The 20029-nt window shown below is 37.4% G+C and overlaps 1 protein-coding gene across 1 annotated transcript in view; it reads left to right on the top strand.

The window, feature by feature from the left end:
• LOC108637477 (CUB and sushi domain-containing protein 3-like) overlaps positions 1 to 11075 on the top strand; it is a 32588-nt gene extending 21513 nt beyond the window's left edge. The window contains exon 4 of the mRNA XM_018058091.1: positions 10897 to 11075. Coding sequence (XP_017913580.1) covers positions 10897 to 11075 — 179 coding nt within the window. The remainder of the gene's footprint in view (positions 1 to 10896) is intronic.

Genomic DNA, 20029 nt, shown 5'->3' with positions numbered 1-20029 from the left:
TCTCATTAAGTCATATGTTTGATGATTTTTTTTTTTACGTACAAAACTGATATAAGAAAGAAACCAGCATTTTTATGCTACTTGATTATTAAAAGGGGTATACCAGGTAGCCCTAGTGGTAAAGGACCCACCTGTCAAGGCAGGAGACATGGGCTCCATCCGTGGATCAGGAAGATCCTCTGGAGGAGGGCATGGCAACTCACTCCAGTATTCTTACCTGGAGAATCCCTTGGATAGGGAAGCCTGGCAGGCTATAGTCCATAGGGTGGCAAAGAGTTGGCCAACTGAAGTGACTGCATGCATGCATGGTTATTAAAATAAGTAAGGTATGTATATGAAAACATATGCTAAATTGGAAAGCATTATGACCACTTGGTATAATGGTTGGTATAGCAGAAAAGGCTATCTGTTTACCTTTAAGTTGTTATTCATTATACAGAGTTGTAGGTAGGAAATAGCTACCCTACTGAGGGACTTCATGTCACAGCCTTCTTTGCAGCTAGGTATGTCAACTGAGTAAGCAGAAGTAATATAAATAACTTCCAAGCTATGATCCATAGAAAGCATATGCAGAGTGGCCCTCCATGCTCTGTTTCCTGCCAGCTGAAATGGAAATGGCCTTCATAGCAATCTAGGAAATGGCATACTGAAAATGACAGAGGCTTTGTCATTCTGGGTCTTGAGAGACTAGGAGGAAAGCTGTTCTGCTGACAGGTATACTTCATTGTATTGGTACATGATTATGCCAAGGAAAAATTTTGCCAGAGTTAAACAGGCAAGGAAGATTTTATTCAAGATGGTTGCAGCGGGGAGGATAGATTGAACGCAAATGCACTGAGGGAAGATTGTTAAGGGCTGAGATCAGCTAGTTGAAAATTAATGGAGAAAGTTGAGTAAGGGGGTCCAGAGTCTTTAAGAAGCCTGGTTAAAGTTTAGTCAAACTGAAAGCCATTTTGGTCAAGTGAGGAAGTATTCTGTTAACTTACTAAAATTTAGATATTTATTTATTTTATCAGCTACAGTCATCCAATTCACACACAATTAGGAGAGAGGAAAACCCAAATAGAAATAGTTCATCCTAGCCTCACCCCACTGTAGTGTTATAATACATAACAATACCTACTTATATTTTTTTATTAAATTAAACTTTTTTTTTCAAAGGTTACATCTTAAATCTGTTTTATTTTCTTTTCTAAGATTTCACCTTAATCTTCTGCTTACATCGAAAGTTTAACATCAACCTATGTTGAAAATGACACATATAACTGAGAACTCCAGATTCTGTTTTCTCTTGTTTTTATTGTATTTCACAGTCCTTTTTGCCTCAGTAGTGAATCTTATTATCTTTCCACGTAAAACTCCTTTTTGTTTTGTGTTTCCTATTTTAGCGAATAGAATTATCTTCTATAATGTAGTTCATGACAGGGGCCCAATAACCAATTTATCTTAGCCCAACTCTTTTATCTTGCTCACTCATTGCATGTAATCAGTAAATGCTTTAGAATCTGCCTCCTAAATATCTCTCATATTCAACCCTTTCCAGTTAAAACCACAAATCAGAACCTGATTATACCTTTGCAGATAATTGTAACAGTTTCCTAATTGATCTCACCAACTCCAGGTGCACTGTTCCTAATCCATTATCCCTGTAGCTTCCATTTAAATGAAAATTGTATTTTTTTAATCTATACATGTATATGTAGCTTTAAAAATTTTTTCAATTGACTATTTTCATTTTCCTTAATGTAACTTATCAGGTCCTTTTCTACTCTTTTTCCTTCATCTATCATCATTTCTTGGTTCCCTAATATATATATATATATATAATGCTAATTCAGCCTTTTACTCTTAAGCACGTGCTGTTTCTTCCATTTATAGTATCCTCTGTCTGTCTCTTGGTGAACTCTGACTTATCCTTGAAATGGAGTCTCTTCTATGAAGCACAAGCTGGAATCAAGATTCCCAGGAGAAATATCAAAAAACTCAGATAGGCAGATGACACCACTCTTACGACAGAAAGTGAAGAGGAACTAAAGAGCCTCCAAATGGAGTCTCTTCTATGAAGCCTTAATTCATGCCCTCTTCCAGACCCCTTGCCCATGGGCATATCTTTCTTATATGACTTCAGTTCAGTTCAGTCACTCAGTTGTGTCCGACTCTTTGTGACCCCATGAACCACAGTACGCCAGGCCTCCCTGTCCAACACCAACTCCTGGAGCCAAACCAGACTCATGGCCATTGAGTCGGTGATGCCATCTAACCATCTCATCCTCCATCATCCACGTCCTCCTGCCCTCAATCTTTCCCAGCATCAGGGTATTTTAGAATGAGTCAGCTCTTCACATCAGGTGGTCAAAGTACTGGAGTTTCAGCTTCAACATCAGACCTTCCAATGAACACCCAGGACTGATCTCCTTTAGGATGGACTAGTTGGATCTCCTGGCAGTGCAAGGGACTCTCAAGAGTCGTCGCCACCACAATTCAAAACCGTCAACTCTTTGGTGCTCAGCTTTCTTTATAGTCCAACTCTCAAATCCATATATGACCATTGGAAAAACCATAGCCTTGACTAGACGGACCTTTGTTGGCAAAGGAATGTCTCTGTTTTTTAATATGCTATCTAGGTTGGTCATAACTTTCCTTCCAAGGAGTAAGCGTCTTTCAATTTCATGACTGCAGTCACAATCTGCAGTGATTTTGGAGCCCCAAAGTCTAACACTGTTTCCACTGTTTCCCCCTCTATTTGCCATGAAATAATGGGACCAGATTCCATGATCTTCATTTTCTGAATGTTGAGCTTTAAGCAACTTTTTTCACTCTCCTCTTTCACTTTCATCAAGAGGCTCTTTAGTTCCTCTTCACTTTCTGTCATAAGAGTGATGTCATCTGCCTATCTGAGGTTTTTGATATTTCTCCCGGGAATCTTGATTCCAGCTTGTGCTTCATCCTACTCAGCGTTTCTCATGATGTACTCTGCATATAAGTTAAATAAGCAGGGTGACAATATACAGCCTTGATGTACTCCTTTTCCTATTTGGAACCAGTCTGTTGTTCCATGTCCAGTTCTAACTGTTGCTTCCTGACCTGCATACAGGTTTCTCAAGAGGCAGGTCAGGTGGTCTGGTATTCCCATCTCTTTCACAATTTTCCACAATTTATTGTGATCCACACAGTCAAAGGCTTTGGCATAGTCAATAAAGCAGAAATAGATGTTTTTCTGGAACTCTCTTGCTTTTTCCATGATCCAGCGGATGTTGGCAATTTGATCTCCGGTTCCTCTGCCTTTTCTAAAACCAGCTTGAACATTAGGAAGTTCATGGTTCACGTATTGCTGAAGCTGGCTTAGAGAATTTTGAGCATTGCTTTACTAGCATTTATATAACTTATGACATTATTATTTTTTATGTTTACATTTCTGTGTTTTGCACATGGGAGATGTGAGAAAAGGAATGAGAATATCTTAATTATATTTGTAAAGAAATTTCTAGTGTCAGATTGCCTCTGTTCAAATCCTTGCTAGCTGATGTGCAAATTATATGAATTTTCTACACATCAGTGTTCTGATCTATAATGGTACATATGTGGTTGGATTATTTTAAATATTTCATAAATAATACATAGGACTTCTTACATATTACCTGGAAACTGATAACTTAGAAGTAGTCCAGATATCACAGGGGCATGTATCTGACACACAAGTGTTTGCTGAATGATTGAAATACAAATGAGTAAATGATGAATGAATAAATAGAACTTGAAAATAACTCCTTGTATCTTGATCTACTTTCTGTTTTCTATATATTCCAAGTTTCCTTTGTTCTGTCAAAGATACTGTCTTTTCCAGAAGTTTTTCTTAAGACTATAGTACCATTATACTTTGAGGTAGACAAGCTTTTGGTGTTAACTATGTAAGCATTTCTTAAAATTCAATAGCTGCATATTTATTTTCAGGCATTATGGAAATAAGTTGTATGTTAATTAGGGGAATTATCACTTTGTAGCAAGGTCACTATTTGGGAAAATACTTTCAGTAAACAGTCACAACATATTTATGCTACTCCTTTGCTTTAATACTCCTTCTGAACAGCTCTGCCTCTCTAACTAATTTTGTACTGAGGGACCAACCAAAATGCTTCTGGGTATTCTACTTTTTAATAGTTAGTGGCCCATTATTCAACTGCTAATTTTATGACTGATTACCTCTTTTAATTATGATTAGACTGAAGTGTACAAATACTTTCCTATAACAGTATGAGTTGATGATATATTAGGTATATCCATTAGAAATACCATATTTCAGTGATCTTCTCTCACCAAAATGCTTTCCTCTGTCTTTTAAAATATGGCAATTTAAGTGACTGTTATGCACATAATTTTATTTTTGAAATGCATAATAACGCTACAGGAAACCTAATTATGATCATCATTACAAGGAAGATTAATAATCCCCATGAAAATACTATCCTGTGAAAGCTTTTAAACAAACAAAATCAAATTCTAATAAGGAAGAAAATTTAGTTTTATATGAAAGTTCTTACTTATACAAATAACAAATTTTGGCAGTTTCATGTACAAAATGTTTTTCACAAATGGACATTTTATAATGCTTGATTCTTAGGCCAATTTATTATGCATATCATATTTTGTTTGGGTTATTCTAATTACTTTAGAATGAAAAAGTGTAAAAACAGTGTCTGGAACAATGGATTTTAGAAATTCTGTAAGGTAAAACTGAAAGAAGTAAATAACAAAGATAAAAATATAAACACATGAGATGGAGTTATAAAGGAAATATTTAAAGAAAATAAAAATATAAAATGCTAAGTCGTTGAGATGTAAAAACCAGATCACCTAACCTGCCTCTTGAGAAATCTGTATGCAGGTCAGGAAGCAACAGTTAGAACTGGACATGGAACAACAGACTGGTTCCAAATAGGAAAAGGAGTACATCAAAGCTGTATATTGTCACCCTGCTTATTTAACTTATATGCAGAGTACATCATGAGAAACGCTGAACTGGAAGAAACACAAGCTGGAATCAAGATTGCCAGGAGAAATATCAAAAACCTCAGATATGCAGATGACACCACCCTTATGGCAGAAAGTGAAGAAGAACTAAAAAGCCTCTTGATGAAAGTGGAAGTGGAGAGTGAAAAAGTTGGCTTAAAGCTCAACATTCAGAAACGAAGATCATGGCAACGAGTCCCATCACTTCATGGGAAACAGATGGGGAAACAGTGGAAAAAGTGTCAAACTTTATTTTGGGGGGCTCCAAAATCACTGCAGATGGTAATTGAAGCCATGAAATTAAAAGACACTTACTCCTTGGAAGGAAAGTTATGACCAACCTAGATAGCATGTTGAAAAGCAGAGACATTACTTTGCCGACTAAGGTCCGTCTAATCAAGGCTATGTTTTTTCCAGTGGTCATGTATGGATGTGAGAGTTGGACTGTGAAGAAGGCTGAGTGCCGAAAAATTGATGCTTTTTTTTTTTTTTTTTTTGCTTCAGTACTTTATTGAAAGAAAGCAATAAATAATACTGTGATAAAAATAGTTCAAAAGTAGACTGTACATACTTTGTTACATATTCAGGAAGTTCACAAAAGATTGATAGAAAAACAGAACGGTAACAATGAATTATACAAGTAAATTAAAGGCGGGACCCACATGGGAAGAGAGACGCTGTCTCCGTCCACCGAGATATCAGCTGCATAATAAATAATGCACCATGATCTGAACTGTGGTGTTGAAGACTCTTGAGAGTCCCTTGGACTGCAAGGAGATCCAACCAGTCCATTCTGAAGGAGATCAGCCCTGGGATTTCTTTGGAAGGAATGATGCTAAAGCTGAAACTCCAGTAGTTTGGCCAGGTCATGCAAAGAGTTGACTCATTGGAAAAGACTCTGATGCTGGGAGGGATTGGGGGCAGGAGGAGAAGGGGATGACCGAGGATGAGATGGCTGGATGGCATCACTGACTCGATGGACGTGAGTCTGAGTGAACTCCGGGAGTTGGTGATGGACAGGGAGGCCTGGTGTGCTGTGATTCATGGAGTTGCAAAGAGTCAGACATGACTGAGCGACTGAACTGAACTGAAGTCATTGAGAAGGGTCTCTATCTTGTTGAAGCTGATATAGTACACATTTGACATTCCAAATAATTATTAATAATTCAAATATTTTTGTTCCATTTTATCTCCTCTTTTTGTTCATCCTGAAGATATAAAGCAGGCTAATGCATCAGGGCTGCTGAGTGCAGGGGGGGAAGTTCAAAGTACAGGCTAGAGTTTAAGGCGATAACTAGATCATTCAGGGACTGTTGGTCAGCACAGCAAGAGACCATTTAAGGATGTTTATGGTTTAAAAAATTTCTGACCATAGTGTGGAGGATAGTTAGTGTAGATGAGAAGACCAATTAAGAGACTCAGTTAAGAGGGTTTACTCCAGATATGAAATTATGGTTAATTTAAACTAAATCTGACAGCTGTAGTCATTGAGAAAAAAAGAATGAACTTGAGGATGAGTTGGATATGGGAGTAAATAGTAAGGAAAATGGGCTTCCTTGGTGGCTGAAACAACGAAGAATCTACCTGCAATGAAGGGGACTGAGATTCGACTATAAAAGATGACTACTTCTAAATTTCTGGGCTTTTCAAATCCATGGATGGTGATTTCATGTAATGATATTGACAATAATGGGAGAGGACTGGTTTTGAAGTCTTGTTTTGTAAAAGCTGACTTGAAAATACTTTTGAGACTGTCAAATCCTGTGAACTTTGACAAGTTGTTCTCTCAACTTGGTTTATTTCTCTTCAAAACGAGGTGTTTACACTAAAATACCTTATCAGTAACTACTGGGATTACAATGCTATCATTGTGATTTCAATTGTGTATGAGTTTAGGAAAGATCAGATGATTAAATTCTTGAAATGATAAGCTGAATTTAATCTTACGTTAAAGGAAAAAGAGATCAAGGTACCTGTCTAGAAAAGCAAAAGGTATCATGAAACTGTAATTTGAAGGGCATTATTCTGACAGCTGGGCTGGAGCATTATTAGCAGATGGGAGATCAAGAAAGAAACTGAATCAATGAAGGACTAAAATTATAATAGGGACTCTGATTAAAGGAAGAACAAAGTTTTAGACAGCGTGTAACATGAATTAACAGTTCAGTTCAGTCACTCAGTCGTGTCTGACTCTTTGCGACCCCATGAATCGCAGCACACCAAGACTCACTGCCCATCACCAACTCCCAGAGTTTTCTCAAACTCACACCCATTGAGTCAGTGATGCCATCCAGCCATCTCATCCTCGGTCGTCCCCTTCTCCTCCTGCCCCCATTCCCTCCCAGCATCAGGGTCTTTTCCAAAGAGTCAACTCTTCGCATGATTTGGCCAAAGTATTGGAGTTTCGTCTTTAGCATCAAACTTCAAATGAACACCCAGGACTGATCTCCTTTAGAATGGCCTGGTTGGATTTCCTTGCAGTCCAAGGAACTCTCAAGAGTCTTCTCCAGCACCACAGTTCAAAGCATCAATTCTTCAGTGCTCAGCCTTCTTCACAGTCCAACTCTCACATCCATACATGCCCACTGGAAAAACCATAACCTTGACTAGATGGACTTTGTTGGCAAAGTAATATCTCTGCTTTTCAATATGCTATCTAGTTGGTCATAACTTTCCTTCCAAGGAGTAAGTGTCTTTTAATTTCATGGCTGGAATCACCATCTGCAGTGATTTAGAGCCCCCCAAAAAAAGTCTGACACTGTTTCCACTGTTTCCCCATCTATTTCCTATGAAGTGATGGGACCAGATGCCATGATCTTCGTTTTCTGAATGTTGAGCTTTAAGCCAACTTTTTCACTCTCCTCTTTCACTTTCATCAAGAGGCTTTTTAATTGCTCTTCCACTTTCTCCCATAAGAGTGGTGTCATCTGCATGTCTAAGGTTATTGATATTTCTCCCAGCAATCTTGATTGCAGCTTGTTCTTCTTCCAGCCCAGTGTTTCTCATGATGTACTCTGCATATAAGTTAAATAAGCAGGGTGACAATATATAGCTTTGATGTACTCCTTTTCCTGTTTGGAACCAGTCTGTTGTTCCATGTCCAGTTCTAACTGTTGCTTCCTGACCTGCATACAGGTTTCTCAAGAGGCAGGTCAGGTGGTCTGGTATTCCCATCTCTTTCACAATTTTCCACAATTTATTGTGATCCACACAGTCAAAGGCTTTGGCATAGTCAATAAAGCAGAAATAGATATTTTTGTGGAATTCTTTTCCTTTTTCGATGATCCAGCAGATGTTGGCAATTTGATCTCTGGTTCCTCTGCCTTTTCTAAAACCAGCTTGGACGTGTGGAAGTTCACGGTTCACGTATTGCTGAAGCCTGGCTTGGAGAATTTTGAGCATTACTTTACTAGCGTGTGAGATGAGTGCAATTGTGCAGTAGTTTGAGCATTCTTTGGTATTGCCTTTCTTTGGGATTGGAATGAAAACCGACCTTTTCCAGTCCTGTGGCCACTGCTGAGTTTTCCAAATTTGCTGTCATATTGAGGGTAGCACTTTCACAGCATCATCTTTCAGGATTTGAAATAACGCAACTGGAATTGTATCACCTCCACTAGCTTTGTTCATAGTGATGCCTTCTAAGGCCCACTTGCCTTCACATTCCAGGATGTCTGACTCTAGGTGAGTGATCACACCATAGTGATTATCTGGGTCATGCAGCTCTTTTTTGTACAGTTCTTCTGTATATTCTTGGCACCTCTTCTTAATATCCTCTGCTTCTATTAGGTCCATACCATTTCTGTCCCTTATCGAGTCCATCTTTGCATGAAATATTCCCTTGGGATCTCTAATTTTCTTGAAGAGATCTCTAATCTTTTCCATTCTATTATTTCCCTCTATTTCTTTGCATTGATCGCTGATGAAGGCTTTCTTATCTCTCCTTGGTATTCTTTGGAACTCTGCATTCAGATTCTTATATCTTTCCTTTTCACTTCTCTTATTTTCACAGCTATTTGTAAGGCCTCCTCAGACAGCCATTTTTCTTTTTTGCATTTCTTTTCCATGGGCATGGTCTTGATCCCTGTCTCCTGTACAATGTCACTAACCTCCATCCATAGTTCATCAGGCACTCTATCAGATCTAGGCCATTAAATCTATTTCTCACTTCCACTGTATAATCATAAGGGATTTGATTTAGGTCATACCTGAATAGTCTAGTGGTTTTCCCTACTTTCTTCAATTTAAGTCTGAATTTGTCAATAAGGAGTTCATGATATGAGCCACAGTCAGCTCCTGGTCTTGTTTTTACTGACTGTGTAGAGCCTCTCCATCTTTGCCTGCAAAGAATATAATCATTCTGTTTTCAGTGTTGACCATCTGGTGATGTCCATGTGTAGAGTCTTCTCTTGTGTTGCTGGAATAAAGTTTTTGCTATGACCAGTGTGTACTCTTTGCAAAACTCTATTAGCCTTTGTCCTGCTTCATTCCATACTCCAAGGCCAAATTTGCCTGTTACTCCAGGTGTTTCTTGGCTTCCTACTTTTGCATTCCAGTCCCCTAAAATGAAAAGGACATCTTTTTTGGGTGTTAGTTCTAAAACGTCTTGTAGGTCTTCATATAACCGTTCAACTTCAGATTTTTCAGCGTTACTGGTTGGGGCACAGGCTTGTATTACCGTGATATTGAATGGTTTGAAATGGAAATGAACAGAAGTCATTCTGTCATTTTTAAGATTGCATCCAAGTACTGCATTTTGGACTCTTTTGTTGACCATGTTGGCTACTCCATTTCTTCTTAGGGATTCCTGCCCACAGTAGTAGATATAATAGTCATCTGAGTTAAATTCACCCATTCCACTCCATTTTAGTTCACTGATTCCTAGAATGTCAATGTTCACTCTTGCCATCTCCTGTTTGAGCCCTTCCTATTTGCCTTGATTCATGGACCTGGCATTCCAGGTTCCTATGCAATATTGCTGTTTACAGCATCAGACCTTGCTTCTATCGCCAGTCCCATCCACAACTGGGTATTTTTTTTGCTTTGGCTCCATCCCTTCATTCTTTCTGGAGTTATTTCTCCACTGATCTCCAGTAGCATATTGGGCATCTACTAACCCGTGGAGTTCCCCTTTCAGTATCGTATCATTTTGCCTTTTTCATACTGTTCATGGGATTCTCAAGGCAAGAATACTGAAGTGGTTTGCCATTCCCTTCTCCAGTGGACCACATTCTGTCAGACCTCTCCACCATGACCCTCCCGTCTTGGCCCCACATGGCATGGCTTAGTTTAATTGAGTTAGACAAGGCTGTGGTCCATATGATCAGATTGGCTAGTTTTCTGTGTGAATTAACAGTATTTGATACATAAATCAGAAAACAAAAGCGATAAAGTAAAACTAACAACATGTTTGTTTTTTTTTTCCAAGATTTGAAAATGGGGAAAATGGTTGAGACACAAGAGCATATTTAAGGGATATAATTGGGAGACTTGAGTTCATCTGACATGCTGAGTGTGTAACTAAACCTTATTTCAAAAAGTAAAGTTTTTTTTTTTTTTTTTTTTTTTTTAGGGAAAATAATCATTCAATAATAAAATGACTAGATGTTTTACTTCCAAAATGTTTTAAAATAGCGTTTAGTATATACATACACACGTGCACACTAAGTCGCTTCAGTTGTGTCTGACTCTGTGCGACTCTATGGACAGCAGACCACCAGGCTCCTCTGTCCACAGGATTCTCTAGGCAAGAATACTGGAGTGGGTTGCCATTTTCTTCTCCAATATACATACACAGATTAATTTTAATAAATACAATTAATACTAAAAATATCTTCCGCAGCTTACTCTCTAAAATTTTGTTTTTACCTATTCTCTGATTTTATTTTTCAGCTCCGTGTGGTGGCCATTTTTCAGCTCCCAGTGGATTGATTCTGTCACCAGGATGGCCTGGATACTATAAAGACTCTCTGAATTGTGAATGGGTGATTGAAGCTGAACCAGGACACTCTATCAAAATTACATTTGAAAGGTTTCTTAAAATACTTTTCTACTTAAAAAACATTATCTAAAATATAGTTGACATTCTCTAATTTACTTACCAAATTAATGATTAATTTTATTGAACTAGTCAGTTGTTGTGCCTTGAGTGTTTCAGAATGTTTTCCCCTTTTAGCCTTCAGTCTGTTCTGAAGTTAATTTTCTATTTGCTTAATGCTCTATCAGTACTAATGAGATACATAAGATGGATTTTTTATTCATATATATACACACATACACACACACACACGCACACACACTACTGAGATATGAATCTATAACCTTTAACTTAATGTTTAGTTGCCCTATATTTTGAAGGCCCTGTGGATTCTATTCTGCTAGACTGTCAAAGGTAAAGATGCTGTAAATACATTTGAATTGTTACCATGTTGCAGCCTGAGGCATCTGCTTCCATACATTACCCATATACCTACACTTAAAGGGCCTTCAGAAAAATGGCTGTATCAAATTCATGTGAATTAATGATTTGTCAGTAAAGTGTCCACTCCCACCCAGGATAATTAGTATTACTGATGAAATAATCCATATCCTATAAGATTATAATATTTTCTATTTTCATGTCTGTGATTGGATCACTATTCCCAAATCCAAATAGAAGTATCTATATAATTTTTCAATTACATTTTGACCCCTCTCATCTTCCAACCTTTTCTTTACACAAAAAAAAGAAAGAGAAGGAACCCCTGTAAGCCTTATAGTAAATATATATATATTTGTCAGAATTGTGCTCTGATGATTGAATTTTACAAATATAACATGATCTTTCCCTAATGAAAGAGTACCTTCATTGAATTAATCTATTCAGGCTAATGTAAAAATTTGAGAGGAAAACATTCTATTTTGAAAGATGTATTATACTAATCATTTCATATGAGGTCACTCTCCCTTATTATGACCTACACAATTTTATTATGACTGTATTAATTTCCTCAGGCTGCCATAACAAAATATAATAGATTAAGTGGTTTAAATAACAGAAATGTCTTTCCTCATAGTTCTAAAGTCTAGAAGTCTGAGATAAAGGTGTCAGCAGGGCTGTCCTCTAAGGCTTTAGTCTTTAGCTAATAGATGCCTGTCTATGCCTTCCTGTGTCTCCGTGTGGTCTTCCATCTGTGTGTATCTGTTTCCTAATCTTTTCTTATAAGGACAGAAGTCATATTTTAGTTAGTCTTGTCACTCAGTCATGTCTGACTCTTTGTGCCCACATGGACTATAGCCTGGCAGGCATCTATGTCCATGGAATTCTCCAGGCAAGAATACTGGAGTGGGTCTCCAGGGGATCTTCCTCACCCAGGGATCAAACCTCCATCTTCTGCATTGAAGGCAGATTCTTTACCATCTGAGCCACCAGGGAAGATCCTCCCATATAATCTCATTTTACCTTAATTACCTAATTAAAAGACCTTTCTCCAAATACAGTCACAGTCAGAGGTATTAAGAGGTTAGGATTTCAACATGTAAGTTTTAGCCCATAATGACTTACATATTAAAAAGTAAATTCATTTAGAATAATATGAAGAGTTTTTGTTGTGATATTAAAACCATGTCATTTGTTCAGTAGTTGACATAGCTTGTTGCCATAGTAATTTTAAAAAAGCTTGAAAAGCATCTTATTTATTTAGAATCAAATCATTGTCAAATAACAGTGCCCCATCAATGTGTGATCCAAATTAACCAACCTTACTTTATTACACAAAATTTTACTTGGTTTGGAGTATACCATATAACATAATATTATTGATCATGTCATTAAATAATTTTTTAAAAATATGTCAATATGACAGAGATTTATAATATATTTTTAATTTGTTAAATTTAGAGCATCACACCTGAAATGTTAGCATAGTTGTCACTCTGTCATAATTGATCTCACACTTTAAAAAATTGCATATATTATAGGTTTAAACATGATTTTAGTATTTCCTGTTTTGGACTTAACATTATTTTACATCAGGAGTTATGATGCCAAGGTGATTGAAACGTCTTATGTTTTCATAATTCATAATATTTTCACCCATATATTAATAATTCTCATCAATCATCATCCTTCAATATCTAATGAAGAGTTGAGCCCCATCTCAGATACAAAGGGAAGTCTAGGCCCTCTTTACATCCTCAGAGCTTCCGTGGAGATGCTTTTGTTCACTTATGACTCTGAATCCCTGCTCTTCGAGTCATCTCACTTGAGGTACAGAAGCTGCTGTCCTCTCAACTCCTTATTCTGCTGTTTATTTGGATCACTTGCCTTCATTCTCACAATAGAAAGAAAGAAAACTTTAGTACAAGGGATAACCAAGTAGGATTATTGGACAATCCAGAGTAATTTAAGATTAAATAAACCCTCACTGTTCTAAAATTTTCCTGGTAAACTCCATCATGGGAATGATTGCTTCTCTCTCTAGTTTTCTCCCCTTAGCCTAGACCCTTCTCCATGTCTATCCAGTATTTTCCCCATCAGGATCTTCACCCCTCATTTCCCTCACTCTCTAGTTCCTCCCTCCACTATATAGCAGGATAAATCTCAAAATATCTGTTAACTTAAGCAAAGCAATTTAAGTCTTTGTTTCTCTGAGCTCCCAACTTGGCAATGGGTGGGATGATGGGGATGAATTTTTGCCTTTCTTTCTAAACACGCAGATTAAGATTTTCCCCCTAAATCAAAGATCAGTGTTCATATAAGAATAATTTACCCCTTATCTACCTCCCAGATGACTCAGATTGTAGCCAACTTTTAAATTAAAATTAAATATATATATACATAAATATTCAATTTAGAAGAATTACATAAGCATAAAATAATATCATAAGAAAATTAAGTGTTTTTAACAAAGAGTGTATTATTGTATGAAAAAGCATTTCCCAGTTTGCTAATAATAGTCACTAAACTCCACTAAAGTAACCCCTGATATCTTTCAGGACTTCCCAGGTGGCTCAGTGATAAGAATCTCCCTGCCATTGCCGGAGACATGGGTTCAATCACTGATCGGGAAGATCTCCTGAGGAGGAGATGGCAACCCACTCTGGTATCCTTGCCTGGAGAATCCCATGGACAAAGGAGCCTGGCAGGCTATGGTCCACAGGGTTGCAAAGAGTCAGACATGACTTAGCGACTGATGAGCGCACATGCGTGATATCCTTCAGCCTTATGTAGGCTATCTAGCACTGCCTACCTGAAAAGCAGTTAGGTTGCAAAGCAATGGTTGTAATTTGGAGCACCACACGCATAACTTATGATTTTGGACTTTTATTTGAAGGCACTATTTTCTCTGTCCAGAGTTCTTAATATGTCTGTCTTATCTCTTCAAACATGTTGTTGCATGGGCTTCTTTGCTATCTTCTTTAGATACCTTCAGAATTCTCAAAACTAATACGCACCTACAGGCTATGTTCTAAGTCAGGTCAGCCCAAATTTACCTTCCTTTGGAAAAGAAAAAAATCTTTCCAGTCATTTTTATAAGATGCAATGCTAGAAACACCTAATTGAATTTTGATAAGTATAGTTTACTCAGTTATTGTTACTCTGCCACTTTCTTATTCTCTTACCTTTTTCCTGAGACACAATTTTTTAAGTTAGACTAGAAGCAAGAGAGGAGAAGGCAATGGCAACCCCATTCCAGTACTCTTGCCTGGCAAATCCCGTGGACGGAGGAGCCTGGTAGGCTGCGGTCCATGGGGTCGCTAGGAGTCAGACACAACTGAGCAACTTCACTTTCACATTTCACTTTCAGGCACTGGAGAAGGAAATGGCAACGCACTCCAGTGTTCTTGCCTGGAGAATCCCAGGGACGGGGGAGCCTGGTAGGCTGCCGTCTATGGGGTCGCACAGAGTCACATGACTGAAGCGACTTAGCAGCAGCAGCAGAAGCAAGAGAATAAAATTAAAAAGTGATTTTCACTGCCAGGGTTTGTGCACAGCAACAAAAAACAGTTCTGTATATTGAATCACAACAACAAGCCTAGGATGAAAAACGATTTCCAGAATCCAAAGATTTTTGACTTCTCCCATGAGTATCACTGATCAGGACTTGTCAATTGTGCCTTTTTTCTTAATCCCTCAACTACCCACTCAAGTAAATCACAACCCCGCCCCCCCGCCCCGATCCCCAGCTCCTTCACCTCCTTGATAGCAATCTTCTTTTTTTTAATTTTTAAACAATTTCATGTTAATTAGCACAAACACTGGAAGAATCAAGAGTTAGACCACTTTGTGTATTTATTGATGATGTTTTCACTATTTTAGAATAGACAAGGCTCAGCTATATCAGTATATTTCTTTCGAATCACACTTTATGTAACTAAAATAAATAAAGTCCCACATTATTTTAAGTGTTGTGAACAAAAATGTCTGGGGATTTAAATCCTCCATCTGCCCTTCATACGTGTACATGTGCACGTGCGCAAGCACACATACACATACACAAACACACACCACCCACCCCCATTGGATTCTTGAGTTTGAGCTTTTTGAAGGGAAAATTATTTTTGAAACTTCTGTTTCTTTTGTTTTTCCTAAAGATTCTTAAGGCGTGTGTGTGACCTGTTTTAGGGTTGTCCATACTCCATTTACTTTTTATCAGAAACTGTCTTCTTTAAAGTAATTAACATTTTTAAACTTCTGCTACATGGTCAGAAGTAGCTGTGTAGCTAAACAACAACCATCAGTCTTCATCGAGTTAAAAATAAATGAGGATTTTATCCATTAGGTAATAACATAAAATAGTCACTTTAAAATAAAAAATGTGTACATCTATCACTTCCTTGTTTAGTGACCTTATAGTATTTCATTGCTTCATTTCCCCCTGATGATTTTTCTGAGAAACAAGATATCATCTTTGAACTATCCACCAAGAATTATATTGTTAAGAAAATGAATTCCTTTCTGATTTTCAGCTGAACTCTTGTAAGGACACTGATTGTTAATTCTTTAATAGTTCTTCTCATCCTGAGAATATCTTTTTATAGAATTTGTTTCCAAATGATGGATTGCATTTATTACAGAGTAACATCATTTGCTTTCTACTACTCATGAATAGCATAAACTAATTTGGCTGAAAAAGAAATTTAAAAATTCAGATAATATATTCAGATGACTTTGGAGACCAGGGTTTGATTCCTGGGTTGGAAAGATCCTCTGGAGAAGGGAATGGCAATCCACTTGAGTATTCTTGCCTAGAGAACCCCATGGACAGAGGAGTCTGGCGAGCTACAGTCCATGGGGTCAGAAAGAGTCAGACATGACTGAGTGACTAACACAAACTCACATATTCTCAAATGTTGTGAGTGATTAGAATTAGTCTACAGAAAAACAAATACTGAAAGCATTATGCATATATTAGCCATTAGTTGGCTTCTTGAGAGTGTCTAAATCAGTAATATCTTAAGAATTACGCTTTCCTGTCAAATGCAAGGGCTTCCCCTGATGGCTCAGCAGTAAAGAATCCACCTGCCAATGTAGGAGACATGGGTTCAATCCCTGGCTCAAAAAGATCACTTGAAGAATGGTATGGCAACCCACTCCAGTATTCTTGCCTCGAGAGTCCCATGAACAGAAGAACCTGGTAGGCTACACTCCATAGGCTACAGTCCATAGGCTGCAAAGAGTCAATAAAGTGACTTAGCACACACATACACATCAGATGCAAAAAAATATATAACAAAACCACTAATGGACATATAAGTTTTAACTGTTGCTTCCCTGGTGGCTCAGAGGTTAAAGCGTCTGGCTGCAATGCGGGAGACCCGGGTTTGATCCCTGGGTCGGGAAGGTCCCCTGAAGAAGGAAATCACAACCCACTCCAGTATTCTTGCCTGGAGAATCCCATGGATGGAGGAGCTTGATGGGCTACAGTCCATGGAGTCGCAAAGAATCAGGCACGACTGAGCGACTTCACTTTCACCTTCACTTTCAACCTAAGTTTAGTTCAGTTCAGTCACTCAGTCATGTCCGACTCTTTGCAATCCCATGAACCGCAACATGCCAGGCACCCCTGTTCAAAACCAACTCCCAGAGTTTACTCAAACTCATGTCCATTGAGTCGGTGATGCCATCTTATCCTCTTATCCTCTGTCGACCACTTCTCCTCCTGCCCTCAATCTTTCCCAGTATCAGGGTCTTTTCAAATGAGTCAGCTTTTTGCATCAGGTGGCCAACATATTGGAGTTTCAGCTTACACATCAGTCCTTTCAGTGAACACCCAGGACTGATCTCCTTTAGAATGGACTGGTTGGATCTCCTTGCAGTCCAAGGGACTCTCAAGAGTCTTCTCCAACACCACAGTTCAAAATCACGTCAATTCTTTGGCACTCAGCTTTCTTTATAGTCCAACTCTCACATCCATACAAGGACCTTTGTTGGCAAAGTAATGTATCTGCTTTTTAATATGCTATCTAGGTTGGTCATAACTTTCCTCCCAAGGAGTAAGCGTCTTTTAATTTCATGGCTGCAATCACCATCTGCAGTGATTTTGAAGACCCCCAAATAGTCAACCACTGTTTCCACTGTTTCCCCATCTATTTCCCATGAAGTGATGGGACTGGATGCCATGATCTCCATTTTCTGAATGTTGAGCTTCAACTTTTTCACTCTCCTCTTTCACTTTCATTAAGAGGCTTTTTAGTTCGTCTTCACTTTCTGCCATAAGGGTGGTGTCATCTGCATATCTGAGGTTAGTAATATTTCTCCCAGCAATCTTGATTCCAGCTTGTGCTTCTTCCAGCCCAGCATTTCTCATGATGTACTCTGCATATAAGTTAAATAAGCAGAGTGACAATATACAGCCTTGACGTACTCCTTTTCCTATTTGGAACCAGTCTGTTGTTCCATGTCCAGTTCTAACTGTGCTTCCTTACCTGCATAGAGGTTTCTCAGGAGTCAGGTCAGGTGGTCTGATATTCCCATCTCTTTCAGAATTTCCTACAGTTTATTGTGATCCACACAGTCAAAGAAAGGCTTTGACATAGTCAATAAAGCAGAAATAGATGTTTTTCTGGACCTCTTTTCCTTTTCCATGATCCAACGGATGTTGTCAATTAGATGTGTGGTCCTTCTGCCTTTTTAAAACCAGCTTGAACATCTGGAAGTTCACGATTCACGTATTGGTGAAGCCTGGCTTGGAGAATTTTGAGTACTACTTTACTAGTGTGTGAGATGAGTGCAATTGTGCGGTAGTTTGAGCATTCTTTGGTATTGCCTGTCTTTGGGATTGGAATGAAAACTGACCTTTTCCAGTCCTGTGACCACTGCTGAGTTTTCCAAATTTGCTGGGATATTGAGTGCAGCACTTTCACAGAATCATCTTTTAGGATTTGAAATAGCTCAACTGGAATTCTATCACCTCCACTAGCTTTGTTTATAGTGATGCTTCCTAAGGCTCACCTGACTTCACATTCCAGGATGTCTGGCTCTAGGTGAGTGATCACATCATCATGATTATCTTGGTGGTGAAGATATTTTTTGTACAGTTCTTTCTAACATAGCCAACAGTTAGATCTTATTCTGAGATTTGCAGAGAAATTTTGTTTTCTTTCTTCTCTCATTTCTCAATATTTGGTAGCTCCTAACTCAATTAACTTTACTGTTAATAATCCTAAACTTTTATTTCTGTTCACCTTCCTTCCTTAACTCCTGGCCACAAGCTATCAGTATCAGTCTACCTGAGTGCAAATTTTTAAATGCAAACTATTTCATTGTGGTCAGAAAGATTTTGGATAACACAAAGAATATTTTATAAGATACTGAAAATTGAGTAAGATCAGATTAATTTTCATTTTAACATCATCTCATGGCTCCATAACATTTTCTATGATAAACAATAAAATTAATGTCATAAACAAATACACAGTAGATCAAGGTAATTCATGTAAAATTTATATATAACCATCCTAAAATACAAAATGAAAGAAATTCAAATTATTGTGTAACTCTTTTTCATTTTCTGTTATTAAATGTATTTTTATAGTTTCTTGAGGCAAATCTGTGATGATTTTCTTTCTATACATTCATTCCTACTGAATGATACTCTCTGATCACAGCATTTAATGTAGCTGTTCTATTAAGAATTAAGTCTCTTTATGCTTCAATTCAAAGTAATCCCTGACTTTTCTGTACACTTTAATTTGGTTGTTATCAGCTGACTTGCTATCAAAGTGAAAGTCCAATTTCAGTACTAGAGAAGACTGACTACAAAATAACCAAATAATAGATTTGCAGTGCATAATTGCCTGATCATTTATTTAAGAGACATAATGTGTTTCTATACATTTACTACTCTAAATCATATTATTGGAAAAACTATTTTTATTAGACAAAAATACAATATACCCCAGGTTGCAAAGTGAAAAGTAAGATAAACTTATGAAATCCTTTGGTTTTACTAAACCTATTTTAATAGTATGTACCAGAGTACAAATCTAAAAATATTTCATTTGTATTTCTCAAATGGCGTTAAATTATACACTTTGTTTTGACTATTATTAGGTATGATGGAGTGATCATCTATTAATGATAACTATTGATTATAAAGTGATTATCTGAAAATTGGTCGATATTTCAACTGACAATTATTTTAAAAACATAGTGAATATAACTAGTTGACAAAATGTGTTGGAAGGTATATTTTAAAAGAGTGAAAATGAGTAGTTAATACTGAAGTATCTAAATATATTGACTTTTTTATAAAATTAATAACAGTTCTAGAGAAAATATTCTCTTTTTTTCCTTTAAAATACATTCATTCTTTCATTTATCTAATAAATATTTACTGAGGGTTTGCTATATGCAGAACATCAGCGAAAAACAGAAACTGTCTGACCTCATGGAGTTTATAATCTCTTAAAGGAGACAGCTGTCAACAAGCAAGCAACTATGATTAGTATCACAAAAGCACAATAAATTGTGACAATATGGTAAAGAAACTAACCTACACTGTAAGGTCAGAGAAGGGCTTGCTGTGGACATATCTAAGCT

This window comes from Capra hircus, chromosome 14, assembly GCF_001704415.2.
Source record: "Capra hircus breed San Clemente chromosome 14, ASM170441v1, whole genome shotgun sequence".
Taxonomy (NCBI): domain Eukaryota; kingdom Metazoa; phylum Chordata; class Mammalia; order Artiodactyla; family Bovidae; genus Capra; species Capra hircus.
The sequence above is the reverse complement of the archived record's forward strand: the minus strand, read 5'-3'. Positions and strand labels throughout refer to the sequence as shown.